Raw genomic sequence first — 22423 nt, forward strand, 5'->3', positions numbered from 1 at the left:
GCCTAGTGTCAAAGCTTACTTTCAGGTTCTGTGTCCACCGGCGTGAAGCTTCCCTTGGAAAGTGGCTCGTTAAGCTGCACTGATTGCACGACGCTAATTGTCCGTTTTCTGCAATTGCATTGTTGCTTGTTTCGTGCGCTGGGCGGAGAGACTGAATCGGGTTGCCGTGCGTTTTCTTTTTTTTCTTTTTTTTTTAGGAGGACGAAACTTGCGTGCTGCTTTTTAAAAATGTTTCGGTTGCTGGTTTGGATTTATCGTGTCGAATTTGCGCGTTGTGACGTCACGGTGACATGAACGCGATTGGGAAGCCGATGTATTCCAAGGAAGGCGGTCACTTCGGGGGAAAAGATGTTTGTGGTGCGTCTCCTCTTTCTTGGCCTCTTCCACCTCTTTCTCTCCCTCTCCTCCTCCTCCTCCTCCTCCTCCTCCTCCTCCTCCTCCTCCTCCTCCTCCTCCTCCTCCTCCTCCTCCTCCTCCTCCTCCTCCACCTCCTTCTCCTCCTCCTCCTCCTCCTCCCTCCTCCTCCTCCTCCTCCCTCTCTCCTCCTCCTCCTCCTCCTCCTCCTCCTCCTCCTCCTTCCTCCTCCTCCTCCCTCTCCTCCTCTCCCCTCCCTCCCTCCCTCCCTCCCTCCTTCCCCCCTTTCCTCCTCCTCCTCCTCCTCCTCCTCCTCCTCCTCCTCTGTTTCTTCCTCCTCCTCCTCTGTTTCTTCCTCCGCACCATCAATCATCACACCCTCCTGCATCATCCTGTCCGGCCTCGCCCTCCCCTTTTTCCTTTTCCTGCGTCCTCAGTCCCTTTCGCTTTCTCAAAATGGCGTTGGTACCTTTGCGTCAGGTGGGAGGCGTGCGATGTTGGCAGCGCTGGCTGTTGGTATGCGAGTCCACGACCACGTCTCGGCTGGTGATGTCACACTACCACCTGCCTACCCCTCTTTCTCCCCCCTTCCTCTCCCCCCTCTCCCCTCCCTCTCCCCCTCCCCCTCCCTCTCTCTCTCTTCCCACCCCCAATTCTCTCACTTTTCCTCCCTCCCTCTCTTACATCCTTCCCTCTTTCCAACGACCTCTTCCTCTCAATCCTTTCCCTTTTCTCGTATTCCCTCGTCTTTTTCTCCCCCCCCCCTTTTCTTCTTCTTGCGCTCTTACTTCCCAAACTCTCTCTCTCTTTCTCTCTCCTTTTGTATCTCCATCCCTTCCTCCCACAATCTCTTCCCTCGTTATTTCTGTGAATCATCTTTCATCACGTCAATATTGGCTGCAATATTGTCCCTGACCTTCCCGTGCGACTGTCATGCAAGGGAGGGACTCACCTTCATGCACCTTTGTTAGTGTTTTTTTTTTTCTTTTTCTCTCTCGTCTGTTATTGTCGTGATTCTTCGTATGTGCATTATGAAGATTAATGAGACTTGGATTTTATTTTTATGTACGAACGGGGAAATAAAAACGACCAAATACATGAAAGGGAAGAGACAGACAGATAAATACAAAGAAAGTATGATTGGAGACGGCGGGATAATAAACTGAGCCCGAGACATGTGACATGGGCATCGTCATTGGGAAATCTGAGCGAGGAATGAGTCACGGAGGGGAGGAGAGGCAGGGAAAGAGAAGGAAAAGGGAAGAGAAAGAGGAGATAGAGGGAGATAGAAGGACAGTGAGAGAAGAATTATGAAGGAGGGAGTGATTTTTGAGAGTGAGTGTGTTTGTTTATTTTGCATATATGTCTCCTGTATTTTCCCCGTCGTGGTTTTCATCCTGACATGAGGAAGGTTGTTAATTGTTAATGGAGAAGGAAAGAGAATTGGGCGTGTCATGCAGGGTGGCTGCATCATTGTGGGAACGCGGGGGGGGGGGGAGCAGGTGGAGAGGCGAGTGAAGGATTGTGCGTGGGTGGAAGGGAGGGAGAGAGAGAGAGACAGATAAGGGACAGAGACATTGGTGGGGGGTGGGAGAGATAGAAAGAGGGATTGGGAGGGAAAGAAGGGAAGGGAGGAGATAAGGAGGTAAACATTTGAGGGATAAATTTAGAGAAATAAGCAGGGAAGGGTGATAAAGGACAAAGAAGAGAGGATTAGGAAAATGATGATAATGAGGACCATTAAGAAGGAGAGGAGAGGGATCCTGCAGGAAACACGGTGGCTGAGTGAGAAGAGGCGAGCGTATTCTCCGCCTGACATCATCCCCGGGCGTCTTTGTTAGCTCCTGACGGGATGGCGGATCGTTCGACACTAAATTACCGTGTTCCGGCTGCCGCGTCGGCCCAAGGGGGAGTGTTCTGCATCTTTACAGGCTGCGCGAGCGATGTTGATTTTTCCGGTTGTTATTTTTTGGAGAATAAGCGGTTGGTGTTCGCTTATAGGTATGCGTATTCACGTACCCACACATACACGCTTGCACACAAATACAAACGAATAGAGAAATAAACTTAGTTAGTGGTATACGAATATTAATTTATCTCTTAGAAGGAGCGGCAAGGAGCAAGCGTGACTTCCAGGCTCCTCCAGGTCAATAGACGCTGACGTCACAAGTCAGGAGCCGACCTTTGACCCAGTATCCTGGCCGGTGCATGACTCAACGATGCCACTTCGGCTGCAGAACTTGTCCTTTCTAGGACCGCTACTTTCAGATGGCCTTCGTGGTCACATGACCCCAAAAAAAGAAAGAGAAAAGATGTGAAGGAGAGAGGGGAGAGATCTGCCTTCGATCGTGAAAATGGCAGCTTCTCAATCGCGAAAGCACCGTTGCGATGCAGTTGTTTCTTGTTTTAGAACGAATATATAACTTCACCTTCGTAACCGTTCTCATATGCAAGGTCCTAGGCCATGTCACAAACCTTTTTGATTCTCATCTCTGATTCATCGTATCACCATCGCACCAAAACCAGAAGACTGTATTCTATAGTGAACTACAACCTTTTCCCTTTGCCTCCCCTTTCCAGATCTCGGATATCATGGTGGGTCAGGAGGAAAACCTGACGGCAAAGGAGGCGCTGCTGCGGTGGGCGCGCCTCACTACCCACAAGTACCCCAATGTCGACGTCAAGAACTTTACCACCTCCTGGAGGGACGGCCTCGCCTTCGTCGCCATCATTCATAGGAACAGGTTAGTTTGGTGTCCTGCCTCGCCTTAAAATAGATAGGTTTTGAAGGCAGTTTTGTCTCCCTTTCCTTTTATTCTCAGTGCCCCCTTCTTCATATTATTTTTCCTTTGTTGTATTCCATGCTTATCCCTGGTTGACCCCTTTCACCTGCCCCCTTGTTCCCATCCCGTCGGATGAATAACATGACTTATTTTCCTTTTTTTCCCCTTCAGCATTAACTGCAATTTACATTTTTCACGATTTGGCTGCAATGTTTAATGCATTATTTACACACTTCTCTCTCTCTTTTTTTCCCTTCGGGTAAGATTTTTTTAAAAGTTAACAAACTTCAAAAAAACTCTTTGTCCGATTTATCACAAGCTATATCTCTTGCATGACAATATCTTGTCCCAAAGATTTATCCTTTGTCTAGGGATTTTCGACCATGATGGTTCCTCAGGCTGAAGATAAGATTGTGTCGTATATCACTGTCTGTTGGTGTTTTCCCCTTTGTTCTCCATTTGCATGCTCTAAGGGGTAAGGAGGCTGATTCGGATCGTCTCAAGCAGGACGGATGTCTGTGTAAATTTCATTAGCCAAGTATGAAGGGGTGTTTAGCGTAAAGCGGAGAGCATAATGGGAGATTTAATGGGTGTGAAAATAAAGAGAATAAGTGTAAACAGATGATAGATGCCAAGAGGAGAGAATAGACGAGAATAGGTTTTTGGAATATTTAGTTCTTGAAGTCTCTAACTGTTAAGGAATGGATGGGATTAGGGATAACGAGGGAGACAGAGAAAGATAGTGAAGAGAGAACAAGAACAATAGATATTTTTCCCTGTGAAGAGGGGACAAGAACAATAGATATTTTTTCCCGTTGTTGAGGAGTCCGGTAAGGTCAGCCTGATCACGATAGTTGCAGAGTCAGCTTTTATCTTGAACAGGGAACAGAGGAACGAGCTTTTATCCCCATGCATGACGTCAGGCACAATAGTCCCCCCCCCTCCCAATTCTCGCATTATTATTTTTACTGTTCCTCTGTTTGCTCTAGTGCTTAGATCAAGTGCAGTAAATGTTAGTGCTTTTAGGAGTGTTGTGCTGGGGATGCTGGTTTCAGGAATTATGGGCACTTATTTATGTTTTTATTATTCGCAAAGGTAGCAGTAGTATTTTTATTATTATTATTATTATTATTATTATTATTATTATTATTATTATTATTATTATTATTATTATTATTATTATTATTATTATTATTATTATTATTATTATTATTATTATTATTATTGCTGTTGTTATACTTTCCCTAGGCCGTTTCCGTTCCCTTTCCTTCCGTCTGCTTGATTTGCATGACTGTCAACTTTTATCTAAACACTTCCCGCTTGCTTATTTCACTAAGTCTGTAAATAATAAAGAGGAAATAAACTAGATGTTAACTTGCTCATTAATTATTTTTTATTTATTATTATTTTAGCTCAAGCTTTTTTTTCCACATTTAGGGCTAGAGGAGTGCATGTTCAGATGATTTTTCTCTGAGGTAACTAAACGAAGCTAATAGCCACCACAGCTGCTGGTCACTTGCCCACTAACTAGTCCAGCCATAGCAGTAGTGTATGTAAGTGTTAGCGAGAGCAGGCGGGTCACGCCCACCATCTGACTTGACCTGGCCTTCGTGACGTCACCATGTCTTCTTCCCCTCCAGCGAGGTCATCCGAAGCAGAAGCGCCTCCAGGAATGAAGCCTCCAAAGGTTCTGACGGAGGGGGTCCTGAGCCCGCGCCGTAAGTCCTCTTCCCCAGCTCCCTCCCTTCCTCCCCTCCCTCCCGTCTCCCCACCCAATCCCCATCCCTGATTTTTTTTTTTTTTTTTTTTTTGAGGGGTCCCCGAAACCCTATCACCAATACTTATGCCGTGGTTTCCCTCCTGTTCTCCTCCACACCCTCCCCTTCCCCTTCCCCTTCCCCTGGTGATCTGTGCACTCTTGTTCCTGGTGCAGGCTTGCCGTGAGGAATGGTGTCCTTTTGTGCACTTTAGTTTGGGGGCCATTGCCTTTTAGAAGGGAAATGTTGCGCTGGTACGAGCTCGAACGGCGGGGCTGTGCTCGAGTAGATGTTGGTAATGGGCAATTTGAGAGAGAGAGAGAGAGAGAGAGAGAGAGAGAGAGAGAGAGAGAGAGAGAGAGAGAGAGAGAGAGAGAGAGAGAGAGAGAGAGAGAGAGAGAGAGAGTATATCGAATGAATGAATGAATAGATGTATGTATAAGCATAGTTCAAGGCTATTTAGTTTGCCTTCCGGTTTGTAAGTTTAGCGTAATGGAAAACCTGATTAGAAATGCCCTGCCCTGGAAACCTTGTACTGTACAGTAGTTTTAATCTTCATTGAAGAAAAGTTGAATAATATTCTATTAAAGTTGTTAACTGTAGAATAAATTGAATGGCTGTTGTAAATTATGCAGAGTGTGTGAGTTAATACATTTCAGTCTCTGATTAGATTGGCAGGAACTACTATTTGTTGCCAGACAGTGCATAGTAAGAGCGTAGAATGCTTAGTACCCGGAGAAGAATGCCATGAGACAGGTTGCCTGGTGTGTGTGTGTGGTACGACTGACTGGTTGCGGTGGCGGGGGCTTCCAGGGGCTTCCAGGGGCTTCCAGGTTGTGTTTGCGGTGATGGCAAGGCTTGTTAAGTGATCACGCCTTATTACTCTAAACTCAGCCGCTTTTTTTGTGTGTGAAATTGCTTCAGTCAGAGGTTGGGAGCAAGATAAATGTTAATAGATAGGGTTTGGCACGGAATTTCGCTTTATTTTCGCGGATTGTGTGTGGGGAAAGAAGTCGATGGGATTGAAGAACGTTTTCGTATAGAGAAGGATGCGATGCGTGTACGTGTTTATGGTTATATATGTGTATTTGTTTCATTTGCTCATGTTAATGTTCACGCATTATGTATTTCATTGTGTGTTTGAGTAGTATATGTATTGGTGTGCATGTAGACACAATAGTGGGAGTTTGCGTCTGCTTTAGAAAAAAAGGCGAGTATATTCATGACAGTGGGTTGGCGAACGATTAACAAGGTGTGTGTGTTTTTATAACGAGAACGGTTCGCCGAGCGCCTAATGGAATGTTGGCGTAGGCTGACGAGGAATGCTGGTGTGGGCGTGCGTGTTGCAGGTGTGGGCGTGCGGTGACTGGTGCCCCATCTTAGGGTCCTTGGCTCTCTCCCTCTCCCTGTCTCTCTCCCCCCCCTCCCCTGTTATCGCCCTGTCCCTCCCTCCCTCCGTCCTTCACGTCTGCGAGGTTTTTGCATTCTGTTTTAACTCTTCAGAATGTGCCGTGTCATTTTGATATTCATCTTTCGAAAGAAGGATTGCTGATAGCCCTTTTTAAATATCCTTCATCGTATTTTGTGTTTACGTTTTTTTTCTCCATTTTGATTAATCCTGGCTTCCGATTTACGTGGATATTTTAATTATGTTTTGTTTCTCCCGGAGTGTGTTGGTTACAGGTGTGTGTTGAATGTGTAAGTAGAACTGTCTGGTACCTTGCATGCCTACCTGCATGTGCTGTATAAACACGAGCTAACGCTACTGTATCGACTTTTGTTCCTTCTGACCTCTGAACTGTGTTGATTTACCTCGTCATTTTCCAGGCAGTTGATTTTCCTTTTTTCAGATCATTATGGATAAGATTTCATCCATGAAACGTAAAATCCGTGGAACATTGTTTAGCATGTGAAAGAGTTATTTTTCAGCTTGTGTCATGTTGAGGTTTCCGTGTTGAGTTGAGTCAGTGTAGTCTTTTGTCATCAAATTTTAAACGCAAAGAAAAATATTGGAAGACTAAAAATAGATTTTAATTTGATTATACTTTTTGTTTCTACTAACAAATTCTAGATAAGCTTTCCCATCGGAGGCCCTTTTATCACGGAATTCCCCCGTTGCTAATCTCACTTTTCTCTCTCCCTTCCGATAGACCCGACCTGGTTGATTGGCGTGGCCTCCGCCAGAGGTCTCCCAGAGAGCGACTTGAAACAGCCTTTAATGTCATGGAGCGCGAGTACGGCGTCACACGACTTCTCGACCCTGAAGGTGAGTTCTTCGAGGTGCCTGCGAGGGTGCAGTGGGCCGGGAGGGAGTCAGGGGGTTAGCGGGGTTGGCTGAGGGGGTTCGACTTCTGGTCCTGAGGGTTTGGGGGGTTTAAACGGTATGGTGATGAGTTACTGGCTTGCTCGCCGGTTCGAGGTTAAGGTAGGATTGTAGGTGGGGATTTTTGCGATGATTATTACGCTATAAGTTTATCAATTGTGACCGCGGTGACGTCATCAGCTATGGGGTACGGTGGGAGGTAAATTATAGATCTTTTTTTGTTGTTCGGTCTGGGATTGAAGGTTTGACCACGCTAGATAAGAACAAAGAGCCTACGCCCCTCCAAGAATAACCATGACGCCTCGGCTCGGGGATCAGCTTGTGAACTACATAGCCCTGTCTACGCCCTCCCTTAAACTACCGTTCCAATAACCACGGCCACACTCGCACCCACATCCACGCCCACGCCCACAACCACGCCGACGCGAGGTGAAACAGTATGTGTAATTCAGCCCACATGGGTTTGCCTCAACACCTACATAATTATTCGGCCAGAGACAGGTCAGAAGAATGTCACGAGTCTTATTGGGTCGAAGAATAAAGGTCAAAATGGATAATTATCTACGAGGCACATCAGAATCATGTTATTCTGAGACCGTTCTCATTGTTGACTCTCGCCAAGAGACCGGAGCCGATAATCAGATTCAGATGGAGCCCCGGGTACATCAGTGGGCTATAGCAGGGAGGGCGTGTCAGTTTTAGGCAAGGCGATGGGGAGGGAGAGGGAGAGATAGAGGAAGAGGGAGAAGAAGAGAGACTGGGTGAGTGAGGAAGCTAATAATTAGTGAACTGACTGACTGAGTGGATGGGTGAATGTGAGACGGGCAGGAGGGACGAAATCTCCTTCCTTCTTCCCTTCCTCCGCAAACAGCTGTTTTACCGCTCGATTGGCTGCGTCATGATGATTGGCAGGTTTCTCGACGCCCTAAAGCCAAGGCGATTTGCTTGGGTGTTGTAATGAGTAATAATTTGGGTTGCTCGTTCATTAGCAGGGCGGAGTGATCGCGTGGGGACCTCGGGCTATATGTGTTCATCAATATTTCAGTCTAATCATTTACCTATTTACAACATTATTTTGGTATGCTTTTGCACGGTATCGTCTATTGCAGGCGCAGGGCTTCTTGGCCGTACGTAAGACGAAAAGGAGCAGCTATGTGGTGAAGGGACGATGTCCAGGGAAGGGGGGGGGGTGCAAAGAAAGGTCTTGTAGAATCATCTTACAAATACTTGTTCGGCCATAGAAGGGGCGCTCTCAAGCAGTTGCCAACAATAGGTTATCTGTTTTTATGGACCCTTGCTTGGCTTAAGCAAGTAGAGTTTCTCTGTGAGTAAACCATTGCCTATTCTGATGCGATTAACTCTGGATTAGCCTACAATGACTTAGCTGAAAGGAGGTCGGAAATCACCAGCCGAGAACATGTGCGCTGTTTGAACTGCCGCCATAGAATCCACACCTGTTCAACACTGACACCATACACGTCGTTTAAAAGGGTAGATTGACCGCAGCGAACCATATAACGACCTGTTTATACATACCCATACGACTCCACCAACAAAAATGTTGTGAATTACACTTTTGTTAAAGAGACATATTGATTTATTGTCACCTGAGGGGGCCCGTGTGATCCCCTCCCCCTTTCCCCCACAAACACTCGCTATACACGATGGGTGACTTTCACTTTTATCCTTATTTAGGCGGTTAGGCCGAGGACCTGGTGACCCAGAGCCAGTTTTTGCACCGCGTTTTGGGCGTGGGCGTGATACGATTAGGGATAGCTGGGATTTGCTTGTTTGTGCAGGCCGTTTACCCCCCGAGTATGCACGCGGGCGGCGCTGGGAACGAGGTGCCGCCGCGTGAGACGTGGCTTGTTTGTTTACCCTGTCAGCTGTGGCGTGTTGATGTAGGGGATAGTCGTTTACAAAGGGAGGGTTAGGTTTTAATTTTTAATTCGGTGATTAATCATTTTTTTTATTAGCCATTCGCATTGTACTGATTGGCATTATAGGAAAATAAATGCAGCTTTATGTTAATCGTTTGTTGATATAGGATGGGAGTATGAGGAAAAATATTATGTACTTAATGTCTCGAGGATGAGTTATAAATCAGGTCCTTTTTAATGCAAGCTTTTCGCGAGTTGGTACGAGCACAGGCTCACAAGTTCAGCGATTGAAATAGGGCGGGGGGGGGGGGATGGGGGTAAGAGGGGTTACGAAGGGAGGAGAAACGAATATAGGGAAATGAGAGAGGGGTAAATGGCGCGTTGCGAATACACACATACGCACTCACTCACACACACACACACACACACACACACACACACACTCACACACACACACACACACACACACACACACACACACACACACACACACACACACACACATACATACATACATACATACATACATACATACATACATACATACATACATACATACATACATACATACATACATACATACACATATACATGCATACATACATACGCACGCGCACACGCACATGCACATCACACTCACACTCACACTCACACTCACACTCACACTCACACTCACACTCACACTCACACACACACACACACACACACACACACACACACACACACACACACACACACACACACACACACACACACACACACACACACACACACACACTGTAAAGAAATGGGGATGATATATTCAACTTGAAAGCTCAACAGACGAGTTAGGCGAGTTCATTGCTGGAGGATTTCAAAGTCCAAGTGATTATTAAGATATTGTATGACCGGCGGACAAGCTAATCGAGAGCCCTAGTGCGAGATTGGCAGGGGGGAGGGAATCCGGGAGGATGGGGGGGGGGGAAGGGCTACGACAAGTTATTTTATGCCCGATGGCCGAAAAAGGACACGCGCCGTTGATGCGCGATGAGAGTGGGATGTACAGGTAGTAAATTATCCGGTGGGACGCTGTGTTTACGAGACCGGGGGATCGGGGCTTCCCTTTTAAGTACTTTCGGAGGCTTTCGGGTTTTGTGCGGGTCGGCTGTACGCGGGGGGGCGGGGGAGGCGAAGGTGATGGGTCGGGGCTCAGTTTGCTATTTTTGGATATGCTTTTGAAGAGAGGAAAAAAACGAGGTATACTTTTAGGACGAGGGTATAATTGAAATTCAGTAGTCTAACAGATCGATTGTTACATGCGAGGGAATTTCGCTCGTAAGTGTTGTTACTGGAAGCTCTCGCCATAGCTCCGAGAGGTCTGTCGCGTTTGCAAAACCTGTCTGTTTATGTGACATTATAGCGACGCCGGGCTGTGAATGTAAAGCTCGCGTTGGCATTCATATATGGATGCGAGACAAATATGTAATGATCAGTACTGGCCGGCTGGTGTTGCCAAGGCTCTTGTCCCACGTGACCTTGGCCGCCATGCGCTGGCTTGGAGCGAGAGGGGCGATACGGGAGTAGCGCAGGTACAAAATGTTAGCAGGCGACCAGAACTGTTCATATCAAACTGAAACGAAGAGCTGGGGGCGCTTAGGATGACGATAAGGCAACTGTTTACAAAATGAGGAGAGGATACGCCAGAGCGTGATACGGCAAGGCGGGGAGGAAGAGGTGAGAACACGGCGGGCGAGGTGGAAGAAAGGGTGAGGATGGGGCCGAGATAAGTATCAGGCACGGAGGGAGGCGAGGACCGCACACGCGCCGCCGCCGCCTCGCTGTGACTCACCGTCGGGAGGGACCGCTACAAACGTTCCCTCGGGTCATGCCACACGCACTCTCTGGTTGGTATTCCGTGCGGGATGGGGTGTGGGTTGAAAGTTCGGTTGGTTTTATGACTGACGTTGTTTTGGGGTTTATTTTTTGTTTAAAAAAGAAGTATTCATGGCGATTTAAAAAGTTCTTTTTCATTCTTCTTTTAGTTTTTCTTTTACTACATATGTTTGTGGCAAACAGTACACGGTTATGAAAACTGAATGATAACGAACGCTGTTACTGATGTTCCTCTGAACCCCTACAGATGTTGATACCCCGGAACCAGACGAGAAGTCGTTGATTACGTACGTGTCGCAGCTCTATGAGATCTTCCCAGAGCCACCCTCTATTCATCCCTTGTTCAACATTGTAAGTACTGCTATCTCAGCTGTTCTTTATAATAAGGAAAAATACTGAGTTATATGATATAGTAAAGCTATAATTTGTAGTTGCGAATGCTGTACCTGTACGAGATTTAAATATGTGTACCTATTTGGCGACAGGAGGCGCAACGCAAGCTAGAAGAGTACCGAGAAATGGCCACCACACTGCTTCACTGGATCCGCGAACACACCTCCATCATGAGGGACCGCCACTTCCCTTCAAACACCATCGAACTCAAGAGAATGGCCCAAGAGAGCACCAGGTCGGGAGGACGATCCGTTTACCATTGTTACTGATTATTGTTGTTATTATTATTATTGATATTGATATTATTATTATTATTATTATTATTATTATTATTATTATTATTAGTAGTAGTAGTATTCTTGTTGTTGTTGTTATTGTTATTGTTATTATTATCATTATCATTATCATTATTATCATCATTATTAAATTATTATTATTATTATTATTATTATTATTTTATTATTATTATTATTATTATTATTATTATTATAATTATTATTATTTTCATTATCATCATCATTCATGTGACGTATTTTTCTCTGCGTCTAGATTCCGACAAGAAGAAGTTCCTCCTCGACTGCGCGACAAAAACAATTGTCAGCGTTTGTACCGAGAGATCCAGAAGCTCCTCGACGGCACGGGCTTTCTGGAGGACGAGCTGGCTCCTGAACTCCACTACAACAACGTCGACGCCGAGTGGAACAAGCTCATGTCGCTCTTCCAGGAGAGAGACGATGCCTTACACGATTCCTTGTCCGGGTAAGCAGATGGTGAAAGGAACTGTGGTTTAGTGTGCAAGGTAATGGGGGGAGACTTGTGTAAATAATAATAATTCTTCTTTGTTCGGTTTTCTCTTACTTTCATGTTGTTTACCCCAGTGCCGACAGACTCCAGCGGCTGGCAGAGAAGGTCCACCGCGAGATCAAGCAGACCGAGATCACTCTGGAGGAGGTCGAGATCCGCATCGAGGACGAGGCGAGAAGAGTGGAGCGACTCCACCCCATGGATGCCAAACGAAACTGTGATGCCTTGGACGGAGAGTTGGCTCAGTGCGAGGATACGATCAAGACCCTGCACTCAGACGTCAAGGTCCTCCGCGACGGGAAATACCACGAGGCCCCCACGCTTCACAAGAGGTGCGTGCGCCCGGGGAGGTCGCGAGGGTTGAGGCGGGCCGAGGAGGCAATGCCCGTAGAAATTTGTCTATCTTTTTGATTCCGTAAAGCTAACTATGACCATCATGGTGGTGTGTTTATACGTTTGATACATCCTGGCACCTGTATTTAATATTTTAATCTCAATTTTTTTCCCCATAGGGTTGTGAAACTAGAAGAACGATACGTAAGTGTGAGGACCCTATTCGAGAACCGCCTGCTTATAGTTCTTAACAATAGATCGTTTACCCAACAAGAATCCTACACCACCACCAAGAGAATAGTTGTTTCCGAATCCCGACTTGTCGATACGAACGAACACTTCCGGTTCCTCCAGGAGTGTATCAACTGGTGCAAAGACAAACTTGTAAGTAGCAGTGTTTTATTTATGCTCTTGATCTACGATAAGAATAAGAGCGATACTTGCGTGAACCATACACATTGAAGGATACACATGGAATATAGTAAAGGGACTCAAGATGTATCATTCCTCCCCGCAGAAAAAGTTGAACGACAGCGAGTACGGCAATGACCTGGCAGCTGTGGAGAAGGAGTACGACAGCCACCAGAAAGAGCACAAGATCATCCATCAGTTCCACACTAATGTCGACAAGTGTGCAGCCGAGGAGGTAATAAGGGGCGACCTGGAGGCTGTCGAGGGGAAAGGGTGGGAGGGCGGGAGGGGAGGGAGGAGGAAGTAGCGCCTCCCCCTCCCCGCTGTACTGTGTATTGATTGTTACTTTCGTTTCGTTGAAATCTCTGTGCTGTCGTTGGTAATGTGTGTTTATTACGTAGCGAAATGTATTTTTGTGAAGTTGTGAGTTGTGATTGATTCTGTTGTTTTTATTAGGCATTAGTATGAATGATTTTGATTAACCTGTGTAATTAGGACGTGTGAGAGTATGTAATTTGTTTTGTTCTCGCAGAGTAACTTCAGCGGTGAGGAGCAGCAGGTATACATCAACCTGTTGTCTCAGCTGCGTAAGATCTATGCAGAGCTTCTCTCTCTGAGCAACAAACGTGTGTCAGACTTGCACAGCCTCCTGGATTTCCTGCAAGCTGCAACACAGGAGCTCATTTGGCTCAACGAACGCGAGGAACAAGAGCTGAACAGAGACTGGGCTAACAAGAGCTTGAACATCAATGACGTAGAACGATACTATGAGGTAAGATATTCCGTATATTCACGCGGAAAAATAAAGATTACCTATACACATACAGTATTTTAAACAACAAGTATGCTTGATGTTATGATGACGATTATATACATTGGCATTTTAATAACTCATTTTTTTTATAACACTCGCAGAAACTCATGAGCGAACTCGAAAAGAGAGAGGTGCAGTTTAGCGCCGTACAAGACCGTGGCAACAGCTTGGTCATTGGACACCATCCTGCCAGCAAGACCGTGGAGGCGTATCTGGCGGCCATGCAGACGCAGTGGCAGTGGCTCCTGGAGCTGACCCTGTGCCTCGAGACGCACCTCCAGCACGCCTCCCACTACCACACCTTCTTCACTGACATCGCTAACGCCGAGCAGTGGATCATGGCGTGAGTTTCTGCTTCACGATGGTTTTGCTGAGTATTTCTGTCGAAGGAATATCAGTATTTGTCAAAAAAAAAAGACAGAAAACGAGTGAATTTATTTACTAGGTATATATCTTTTTCTAAATTTACTTGCAGACAAGACGAGAAGCTGAACACCACCTATTCGACGACGGACTTCGGTCTGGATGACGGCGAACAGCTCCTGCGCGAGATGCAAGACATCCGGGAAGAATTGTCCCAGTTCAACTCGACCGTGGATGAGCTGATCAACAGGGCCAAGTCCGTTGTCCCTCTCAAGCAACGCCGACAGACGCTGAGACAGCCTACGTCCGTCACTGCAATTTGCAACTACAAAAAGATGGATGTAAGTATACTGTTTTTTATGATTCTTCGTCAATTAAGAATAAAACAAATCGAAACAGGTAATTGAAATGAACTTGGTTATCCGCTGCCAAAACTCCGAAACAGGCGTCATGAGGAAAGACTAACACTTGACACGCCATTTATCCCACGCTCTTGTAGCACTTTAAAGTCAACACGCGCTCGTTTATTCCTCTCAGATGAGCATCAACAAGGGCGAGCGTTGCACTGTGCATGACAACAGCAACAGAGTCAAGTGGAGCGTGGTGACGAGCTCGGGCAGCAAGGGCATGGTGCCAGGCGTCATCTTCACCATCCCGCCGCCCAACCAGGAGGCCATCGACGCCGCCGAAAAGCTCAAGCGCCAGTACGAGAGGTGCATCGCCCTCTGGCAGAAGAAACAGCTGCGCATGCGTCAGAACATGATCTTTGCTACCATCAAGGTTGTGAAGAGCTGGGATCTTGCTCAGGTACACTTCTTGCGAGAGCTATGTATTTTTTTTCTCACAAACTCCCTGACAAATTATCTGTGGTGTAAAGGCCATCGGAACTATGATATGGTACTTCGTAAATAACATCTATGGCTTGACCTCCTCTCCACAGTTCATTGCGATGGGAGCAGAGCAGCGCAATGCCATCCGTAAGGCGCTGAACGAAGACGCTGAGAAATTGATCCAAGAAGGAGACCCGAACGATCCCCAGCTGAGACGACTGAAGCGAGAGATCGATGAAGTCAACAGACTCTTCGATGAATTTGAGCGTCGTGCAGCCGGTGAGTGTTAACCTTTCAAATATATATGATATGATGTATAGTGCCGTCGCTCCGCGCTGGGAGATTATGATAAAGTAATATGTCCTTTAGAAATATCATAATGCCCCCTTTAAATGTTGACTGTACTTTGTTTTGTTTCCGTGCGAGAGAGAGAAAAAAATATATGTATATATCTAAACGGGAAAACCACAATTATTTAGATTTTTTAGTGTTTCGTTAGATAATCCATATGCATGGTGTAAAGAACTGCCTGAAATTGGCATGCATTGGAAGTCATTTTGGAGTCGGTAAAATAAATGTGTACCTTCAGTACATTTGTACCCTCATCCATACTGCCTCCGCGGTTAAGTTTCCTCATGCAAGGATGTTGTTGTCCTGGCTGAAATAATGCAGCTGTAGGATGACTCAGGCGGGGACTGCAGTCTGGATTGATTTCCGAGAGAAAACGGGAACTAGAAGGGAGAGCAAGCGAGAGGGAGGGAGAGGGAGGGAGAGTGCGAGAGTGCGAGAGAGGGCAGCACTGGTGGACGTCGTCTAGAGTTTTCCAACATGGCTGCTTCCCTCCAGTCATGTTGTCAGTCATTCGCTCCTCCTTGGTGCTTCCACTGCATTCTCTAAACACCGTTTGTGATATTTAGCGACGTGAATAGCAATCTTTGTTGAAACCATAGTGTGTGCCAAAAAGAAGCCTTGTGTGTGTTTTGTCTTTACGTTGCTGTGATATTTTCGGTTGTGAAAAGTCCACAATGATTCCGCCGTACGGGTATATGTCTGTGTTGGGGCAGATCTGGGACACTCAAGGGAAGATTTTTAAATGTAGATTAAAGAAAGCAGCCGAGGATACCGAAGGATACCTCGAGGGAACCGTGTTGTTCCTCCACAAAGTCGTTTTAGCGGAGAATTCTAAAGTGTGTGAGAATGCACAGTGCAAATGCAGTTGCCATGATGACAAGAAAGGCAGTGCAAACGACGAGCCTTTCTTCGAAACCTCAGAAAATCTGGACGAAACAGGAAATTTAAATGAAAGCGGCTTTTCTTCGTCTTTCCACGAAGCGGACGTGTCTAGAGAAGGTAAAATATGTTTTTCGTTTGAGCATATGCAGCGTGATTTCTTTCCGCTGTCTGGCCACACCTGCGTAGTTCGAGATTTGTCATGCAAACTGATCAAGGATTTTTGTAAAGTAACGGAGCAGTTAAGTATAAACACCAATAATGCACATATAAGGAGCCTTTAACTGTTTGTTTGCCAATATTTCTCCTCGATAGGTACCAATGTAATGTAGTCTGTCGCGTCATGGGTTTATCAAGATGTAAACATAGATATATTTTATTTAACGATTTCATTAGTATACTAATGAAGAGACAGTGTGCATGTTATTGCTGTTCACGATGAATTTGATTGCAGCTTAGACACTGAGACACTGAGACGCTGAGCTGCGGCCGAGTAAATGACATTGGAGCGCCTGGAATAAAACCACTTGAGCCGACTGTCGTAACTTTAGACTGTGATGTCTGTCTCTGGCGTTGAATTTACCTCGAACAGTGCACGTCGTGGCATTCTCTCCCGTCACACTTTCCTTCATGTCTAATCGTGTAGCTAAAGCCTTAAGATGAAGCCTAAACGATGAAGTGACGATAAAATGAAGTATACGCCTTGCGTGAGTCATGTTTGAAATAGTATCCCCTCTCTCGTCGAAAAATAGAAAACTGGAACCAGACTACCTGGGACTGCATTGCTTAACCTTAGCTTGTATATTCACGGTAGTCTAACTTTGCATAAATATATTTTCGTCGGGTTTAGCTGTTTTTGTAACGTGTTTGAAGGTATATTTTTCATGGGTTGAGTAGACCAGATACAGATCCATTCATTTTGAAGTAATTCATATATTTGATAGCTGATTTCAGTAAGAGTTTGTTCCTTTTTTTACTTTATATAATGGAGACTGGATTTGCCTCATGGACAAGATTGATTACAGTTAAAATGTTTCTTTTAATATAAATCTTAAAAAAACATTAAACACTTTATTGAAGATTATATCGAAACCTTTTATGCCTATATCATTACCTCCTCACAGTGAACTACCTCCACGTGTAATAAACTCCCACAGACATTACATTACTTTAACACTGTACGTGATTCGCAAATCCCTTGCCTTCCTCCCCAGAGCCCAAGCCAGGGGCGGTGCTGTCCGACCAGTGCAGCAGCCTGAAGGAGTACCTCGACATGATGGAGAAGACGCTCATCCAACGGTGCCTTGCTGCCATCCCGCGGGACCTGGACCTCCTCGAGCAGCTGGTCATCGAGCACAAGCAGTTCGAGAACGACCTCTCCTCGCACGAGCTGGAGGTGAGGACGAGGGTGGTGCTGTGCGGCTTGATAGGGGAGGGGGAGGGAGGGGAGGGAGGGGGAGAGGGAGAAGAGAGAGAGATGGATGGAGGGAATAGAGAGATATATAGAGAGTATATAGATGGATAGATTTACGGATAGATGGATATATTTACGGATAGATGGATATATTTACGGATAGATGGATATATTTACGGATAGATGGATATATTTACGGATAGATGGATAGTTTGATGGATAGATGGACAGATCGACGGATAGAGAGAGTGAGAGTGTTAGGTAGTAGGTAGGTAGATAGCTAGGTATATAGCTAGGCAGATAGATGGAAAGAGAGAGCATAGATACAGATGGAGAGAGAATAGATACAGATGGAAAGAGAAATAGATAAGTATAGATTTGTATAAATGGAGAGAGCAGTGGAAAGATAGAAATGTTTATTGCTCGATTGCATTGGCAATTGAGTTGTACTTATGCGATACTGATTGACATTTACTGCCCCTGCCTCAGGTTGAAAGCATCCAGAAGAACTACCAGAACTTGACCCGACGAACGCCTGCCATACAACGCCAGGTCGAGTCCATTACGCAACAATGGGATCGCATCTGGGCCCTCTCGCATGTGTATATCGAACGGTATGTCAGCTTTATGGAGAGTTACCCTTGGTTTGAGCAGGAATTTAGCTCCGGAATGCAGTTACCAGTGTCACGTGACGATATCGGAACGCGCCTTTCGAATATTTTGCCGTAGGAATAAGGACACTTGTCTTTTTCATTTACTTTATATAGAATGAAGTGTGTCGAGATGGTTGTGACTGGCATTGAGGAGGGAACCCAAGTCGTGTCCGAGGTTGAGCTGAAGCTCGCTGAGCACCAGGACCTGCCCGACGAACTCGACGACTTGGAGCGAGTTCACCAGGAACTCCTCGACATCCAGCAGATTGTCCAAGATCACCAGGTATGTACTGCAGTTATACGGGTCTCTCTTTTTTAAATCATTTTAGAAAGTTTAGAAATATTCCTTCGGTTAGAACAGAAGGGAATAACCGCCATTTAAAATTTCTCCTACAGGTGTTGATCGATCGCCTCTTGGAGGAGTGTCGCAATGTTCGCACACTTGTAGTTAAGTCGAGACCGAGTCAGAAGATCCACCCGGACGTAGACAGATTAGAAGAAGACGTGAGAAAGCTGCGCATGCGCTGGGAGAACATCTGCTCGCAAATTATTGAAAGGTTAGTACTCTCGGCTTGCTCGGGATTTGTTTTACACCCACCACATTACGTTGGCAGGAAATAATCGGTACTTCCTTCTATATAGAATGCAAAATAACATATATAAAGTGGATCTGTGTTGAAATGCCCTGCTTCATTCGCCCAGGTTGCGAAGCTGTGAAGCTGCGTGCGAACTTCTCACCAAGTACCGCAACGGCCATGATGTGGAGAAGGTGGATCTCAGCGACTTCGAGACTGGCCTCCGCAACCAGAAGATTGAAGACCTCGGACCTTCTGAGGCCGAGCTAGAACTAGAGAGGTTGAGGGTAAGCCCGAGCCCTCCATACAGCAAAAAATCTATGTTCTTTCTGTCAATATTCTCTCTCTTGCAAATCCCTTGCTCTCACAGAGATACGGTTCTGCTCTTTTTTAACTCGTGGGATTCTCTTTTCAAAAAAAATATCCTATCACAACCCCCCAAAATATAGAAAATATACATTTTCAACTCTCCCATTTTATTCTACAACTGTATTTCCTTTCAGTACTAACTCGGTAACCAAATGCTATCACAAACTCCTACCCCACAAAACTCCCCTCGATATCCTGTATCCTTAAGCCCTTGCGCCCCTGAAACGAAGGATCGCCGGACCCAAATTTTGACTTTTCAGGTCTCGACTGAAGACAAAGAAGAAGGACAGGGACTGTTTGTGTAAATGTCATTATTTATCTTCATCTTTTCCAGGACTTACCATCTGTCTTACTTTCCAGGGTATTAATGCCAATACCTTCTCTTTACAGAGCATGTACATGAAAATTATAGCGAAGAAAACAAGCATAGAACATGTAAATACCCTTGGCGGCCGATTCATACGGGAAGCCAAGGTATGTTTCACATAAGCACAGGCACACACGTACATTTTTAGCACCCCAAAAATATCACAGTATCCGGTCACTATTTTTGCGTCACCTGAATCCGATTATTGATCAAACGATTTTTTGATTTTCGAGTTCATTGCAGGTTTTTCCAGGTGACGACTTTTTCAGATATCTCCCATGTACATTCTATTAAAATTTCAGTTTCATTACTCAAAGCATGCATTCCTTGTTACAGGATAACTGAGAATAATAAATTGGCATGTAAATATAATGTAATCAGAGTAATGTTGGTTTAGTTATTATAACTTGCTTTCGGTGGCTTTGTCTCTCTCTCTATCGCTAATTCTGTTCACAGCAACCAAAATAAGAAAAAAAGAACATGCTTCGTAACCCAAAATAATAATAACAAGTACTAACATCCACTAATTTACAACACCCTCTGTAGATCTATGACTTGCGCCTGTCCCAGTACAAGGCAAGTCTAGAAGAGGTACACCCTAGTCTGGACGCGAGCCTAAGGAAGAGGCCTCGCATCCAGAGTGGGGAAGAGAATGTGGCTCAACAGCTGGACAAGCTCAACGCCCAGTACCAGTTCATCGCCGACGAAACTTACGACCGAATCGCCAAGATTTACAATCGGTTCCGACACGAGAAGAAATTCAACGTAAGTACACGCAGCCCGGTTTCTGTCTTCCGCGCTGACACTTGACACTCACTATTGGTTGCAACTCGATGAGTCCACATGATGGGTTTTTTAACTGAAAGCTACACGGCTAAGTTTTATGGATTATTATTATAGTTCCGTGTTATTGCTTGTGAAATGCACAGCAAACATACACTGAGTGAGTGTCTGTATGTATATATGTATACATACATACATATGTATACGTATATACATATATACGTGTCAGATCTATAAATGTATTTGTATATTTACCTACAAAACATAAATGTAAACATGTATATGGATACACATAACTAAACACAATGAAGTAACACGCACACTTTGGAAATTAACACTATCAGTGAAAGGGATGCATTGTCACCACCTACAAGAAAATGGGGGAATAAGCATGTTGTTTATATCGTATAATCATAAATCTTCTGACATGGATATATTTACGTGTTTGGACCGGGTGTTCATATAAGGTCATTAACTCTGAACATTAACATAAACACATGAACCTCACGTAAATGCATGGTTGTTTGGGTTACTGATTCGCTAAAGGTGATTGAAGGTTAAGCGGACTATTTTTTGTAATGTAAATGTGCATTTGTTTCGTTAGTTTTACAATTTTGACGACCCTTAGGACGTTACACTTCAAGTTTATAATTGATGAAAAGACACATGTTTATAAGCTAGATGGCTCTCGCGGTGAAATAATGAAACGGTTTTCTCAAGAGGCCGTGTTTTTAGTGACAGGATGCGAACCTCATTTACGGAAAAGAGAATGGTTGGCGCCAGTGCTTGGTTTAACTTGTTTACACCGATGAATGACAGATGGCGCTGTTCATAGAAAAAATTGATTGTGACCATTGTTTGTGGACGATTAGCTGTTGACAATTCCGCTGAATCATTGGCATCGGTCCAAGGCGGGAGTGCATGCAAGGTTAAGAAATATAAGCAAACCCCGCCACACACCCCGTGGAGGAGGGGGTGGTGGGGGAGGGAGGAAAGCATGACTTGCATAACCAGCGGTGAGGAAACCCGGCAAGTTACGGTATGCATTTCATTGACTGCATGTCAGCTGCTCCGAACAGTCTCCAGTGGCAACTCGGGTGTCTTGGAAGGTGAAATCAGAGGATCGCCTCGGGGGTTAATTGCAGGTGTTGATGTCGACTGAAGATAAGATCGCCGTCATGTGAGCTGCCAGGCCAAGGGCATGCGCAATCGTAGATAAGACAGCAAACCAGAGAGAAGAGACAGAGAGGGAGAGAATGAGGAAAGGAAGATGAAGACGGTGATCGATAAACAGGCAAACAGACCTAAGAGAATGGCGGAAGCCGCAGTAAACAAATGGGAGGGGAGGCAGTAATATACATGTATGCAGTAGAAGAGGCGGCGGTAATCCACATGCAAGCAGAGGAGGAGGAGGCAGTAATGCGCTTGCAAGCAAACAAAGGGAGGGGGGGTAATGCACAATTATGCAAAGGACAACCAGACAATAGACACGATAGACACACAAGCAGATCAGCCATGGGAGCGGAGACGGCAGCAGACGGGCGGCGAGTGTTAATGAGGACCGCCACCCAAGGGGCAAGGGAGCGAGTTCATGCCGCTCCATATGTGGATGTTGCTCACCCACAGAATCGCGTTAGAATAGATAATGTAGGGGGAATTTGCATTGCGACGACCCGGGGCGCTTTACGAATAACTGAGTGGGATTTTAGCCAGAGGTCGGGGCTTGGTGTCGTGGGATCGATCTTATTGAAGCAGGGATTGAAGCAGGGAAAGGGGAAAGCAGTAGTTTGCTTAGTGCTTCGGAAAGAGGTGTCGATGTATGGAATTCCCAAATTTCATGGGAAAACAAAGAAACGACACCGCTTGTGACGGCGGCGACTGAAAAGCGAGTGAGCTTCGTGGGGAGCTGAATGCGGTGCTGAATATCATGACGACGGTTAAGGGAGGGGCAGGAGGGAGGGGGGAGGGACGAAGGATCGAGGGAGGGGGAGGGGCAAGGGAGAGAGGGAGGGAGGAGGGTTCTGGGCGGAGTGATCTGGAATGGAGCCCACCGCCTCCCTTATATGGACTCAGCCAACACTAGCCTTACCTACTTCACCTCCACAGCTCGACCGA

The 22423-nt window shown here is 45.6% G+C and overlaps 1 protein-coding gene across 31 annotated transcripts in view; it reads left to right on the forward strand.

The window, feature by feature from the left end:
- Positions 1-22423, forward strand: part of LOC119579530 (microtubule-actin cross-linking factor 1-like) — a 208320-nt gene that overhangs the window by 113643 nt on the left and 72254 nt on the right. For all 31 annotated transcript variants that reach the window (XM_037927427.1, XM_037927436.1, XM_037927433.1 and 28 more), the window contains 20 exons: positions 2935-3098; positions 7045-7160; positions 11217-11320; positions 11455-11597; positions 11912-12121; positions 12241-12498; positions 12679-12883; positions 13017-13145; positions 13443-13682; positions 13826-14067; positions 14200-14428; positions 14625-14894; positions 15028-15196; positions 17362-17543; positions 18051-18175; positions 18329-18497; positions 18611-18771; positions 18917-19076; positions 19549-19632; positions 20072-20290. In XM_037927427.1, the coding sequence (XP_037783355.1) occupies positions 2935-3098; positions 7045-7160; positions 11217-11320; positions 11455-11597; positions 11912-12121; positions 12241-12498; positions 12679-12883; positions 13017-13145; positions 13443-13682; positions 13826-14067; positions 14200-14428; positions 14625-14894; positions 15028-15196; positions 17362-17543; positions 18051-18175; positions 18329-18497; positions 18611-18771; positions 18917-19076; positions 19549-19632; positions 20072-20290 (3579 nt within the window). The remainder of the gene's footprint in view (positions 1-2934; positions 3099-7044; positions 7161-11216; positions 11321-11454; positions 11598-11911; positions 12122-12240; positions 12499-12678; positions 12884-13016; positions 13146-13442; positions 13683-13825; positions 14068-14199; positions 14429-14624; positions 14895-15027; positions 15197-17361; positions 17544-18050; positions 18176-18328; positions 18498-18610; positions 18772-18916; positions 19077-19548; positions 19633-20071; positions 20291-22423) is intronic.

The sequence above is a fragment of the Penaeus monodon genome, chromosome 12, assembly GCF_015228065.2.
Source record: "Penaeus monodon isolate SGIC_2016 chromosome 12, NSTDA_Pmon_1, whole genome shotgun sequence".
NCBI lineage: Eukaryota > Metazoa > Arthropoda > Malacostraca > Decapoda > Penaeidae > Penaeus > Penaeus monodon.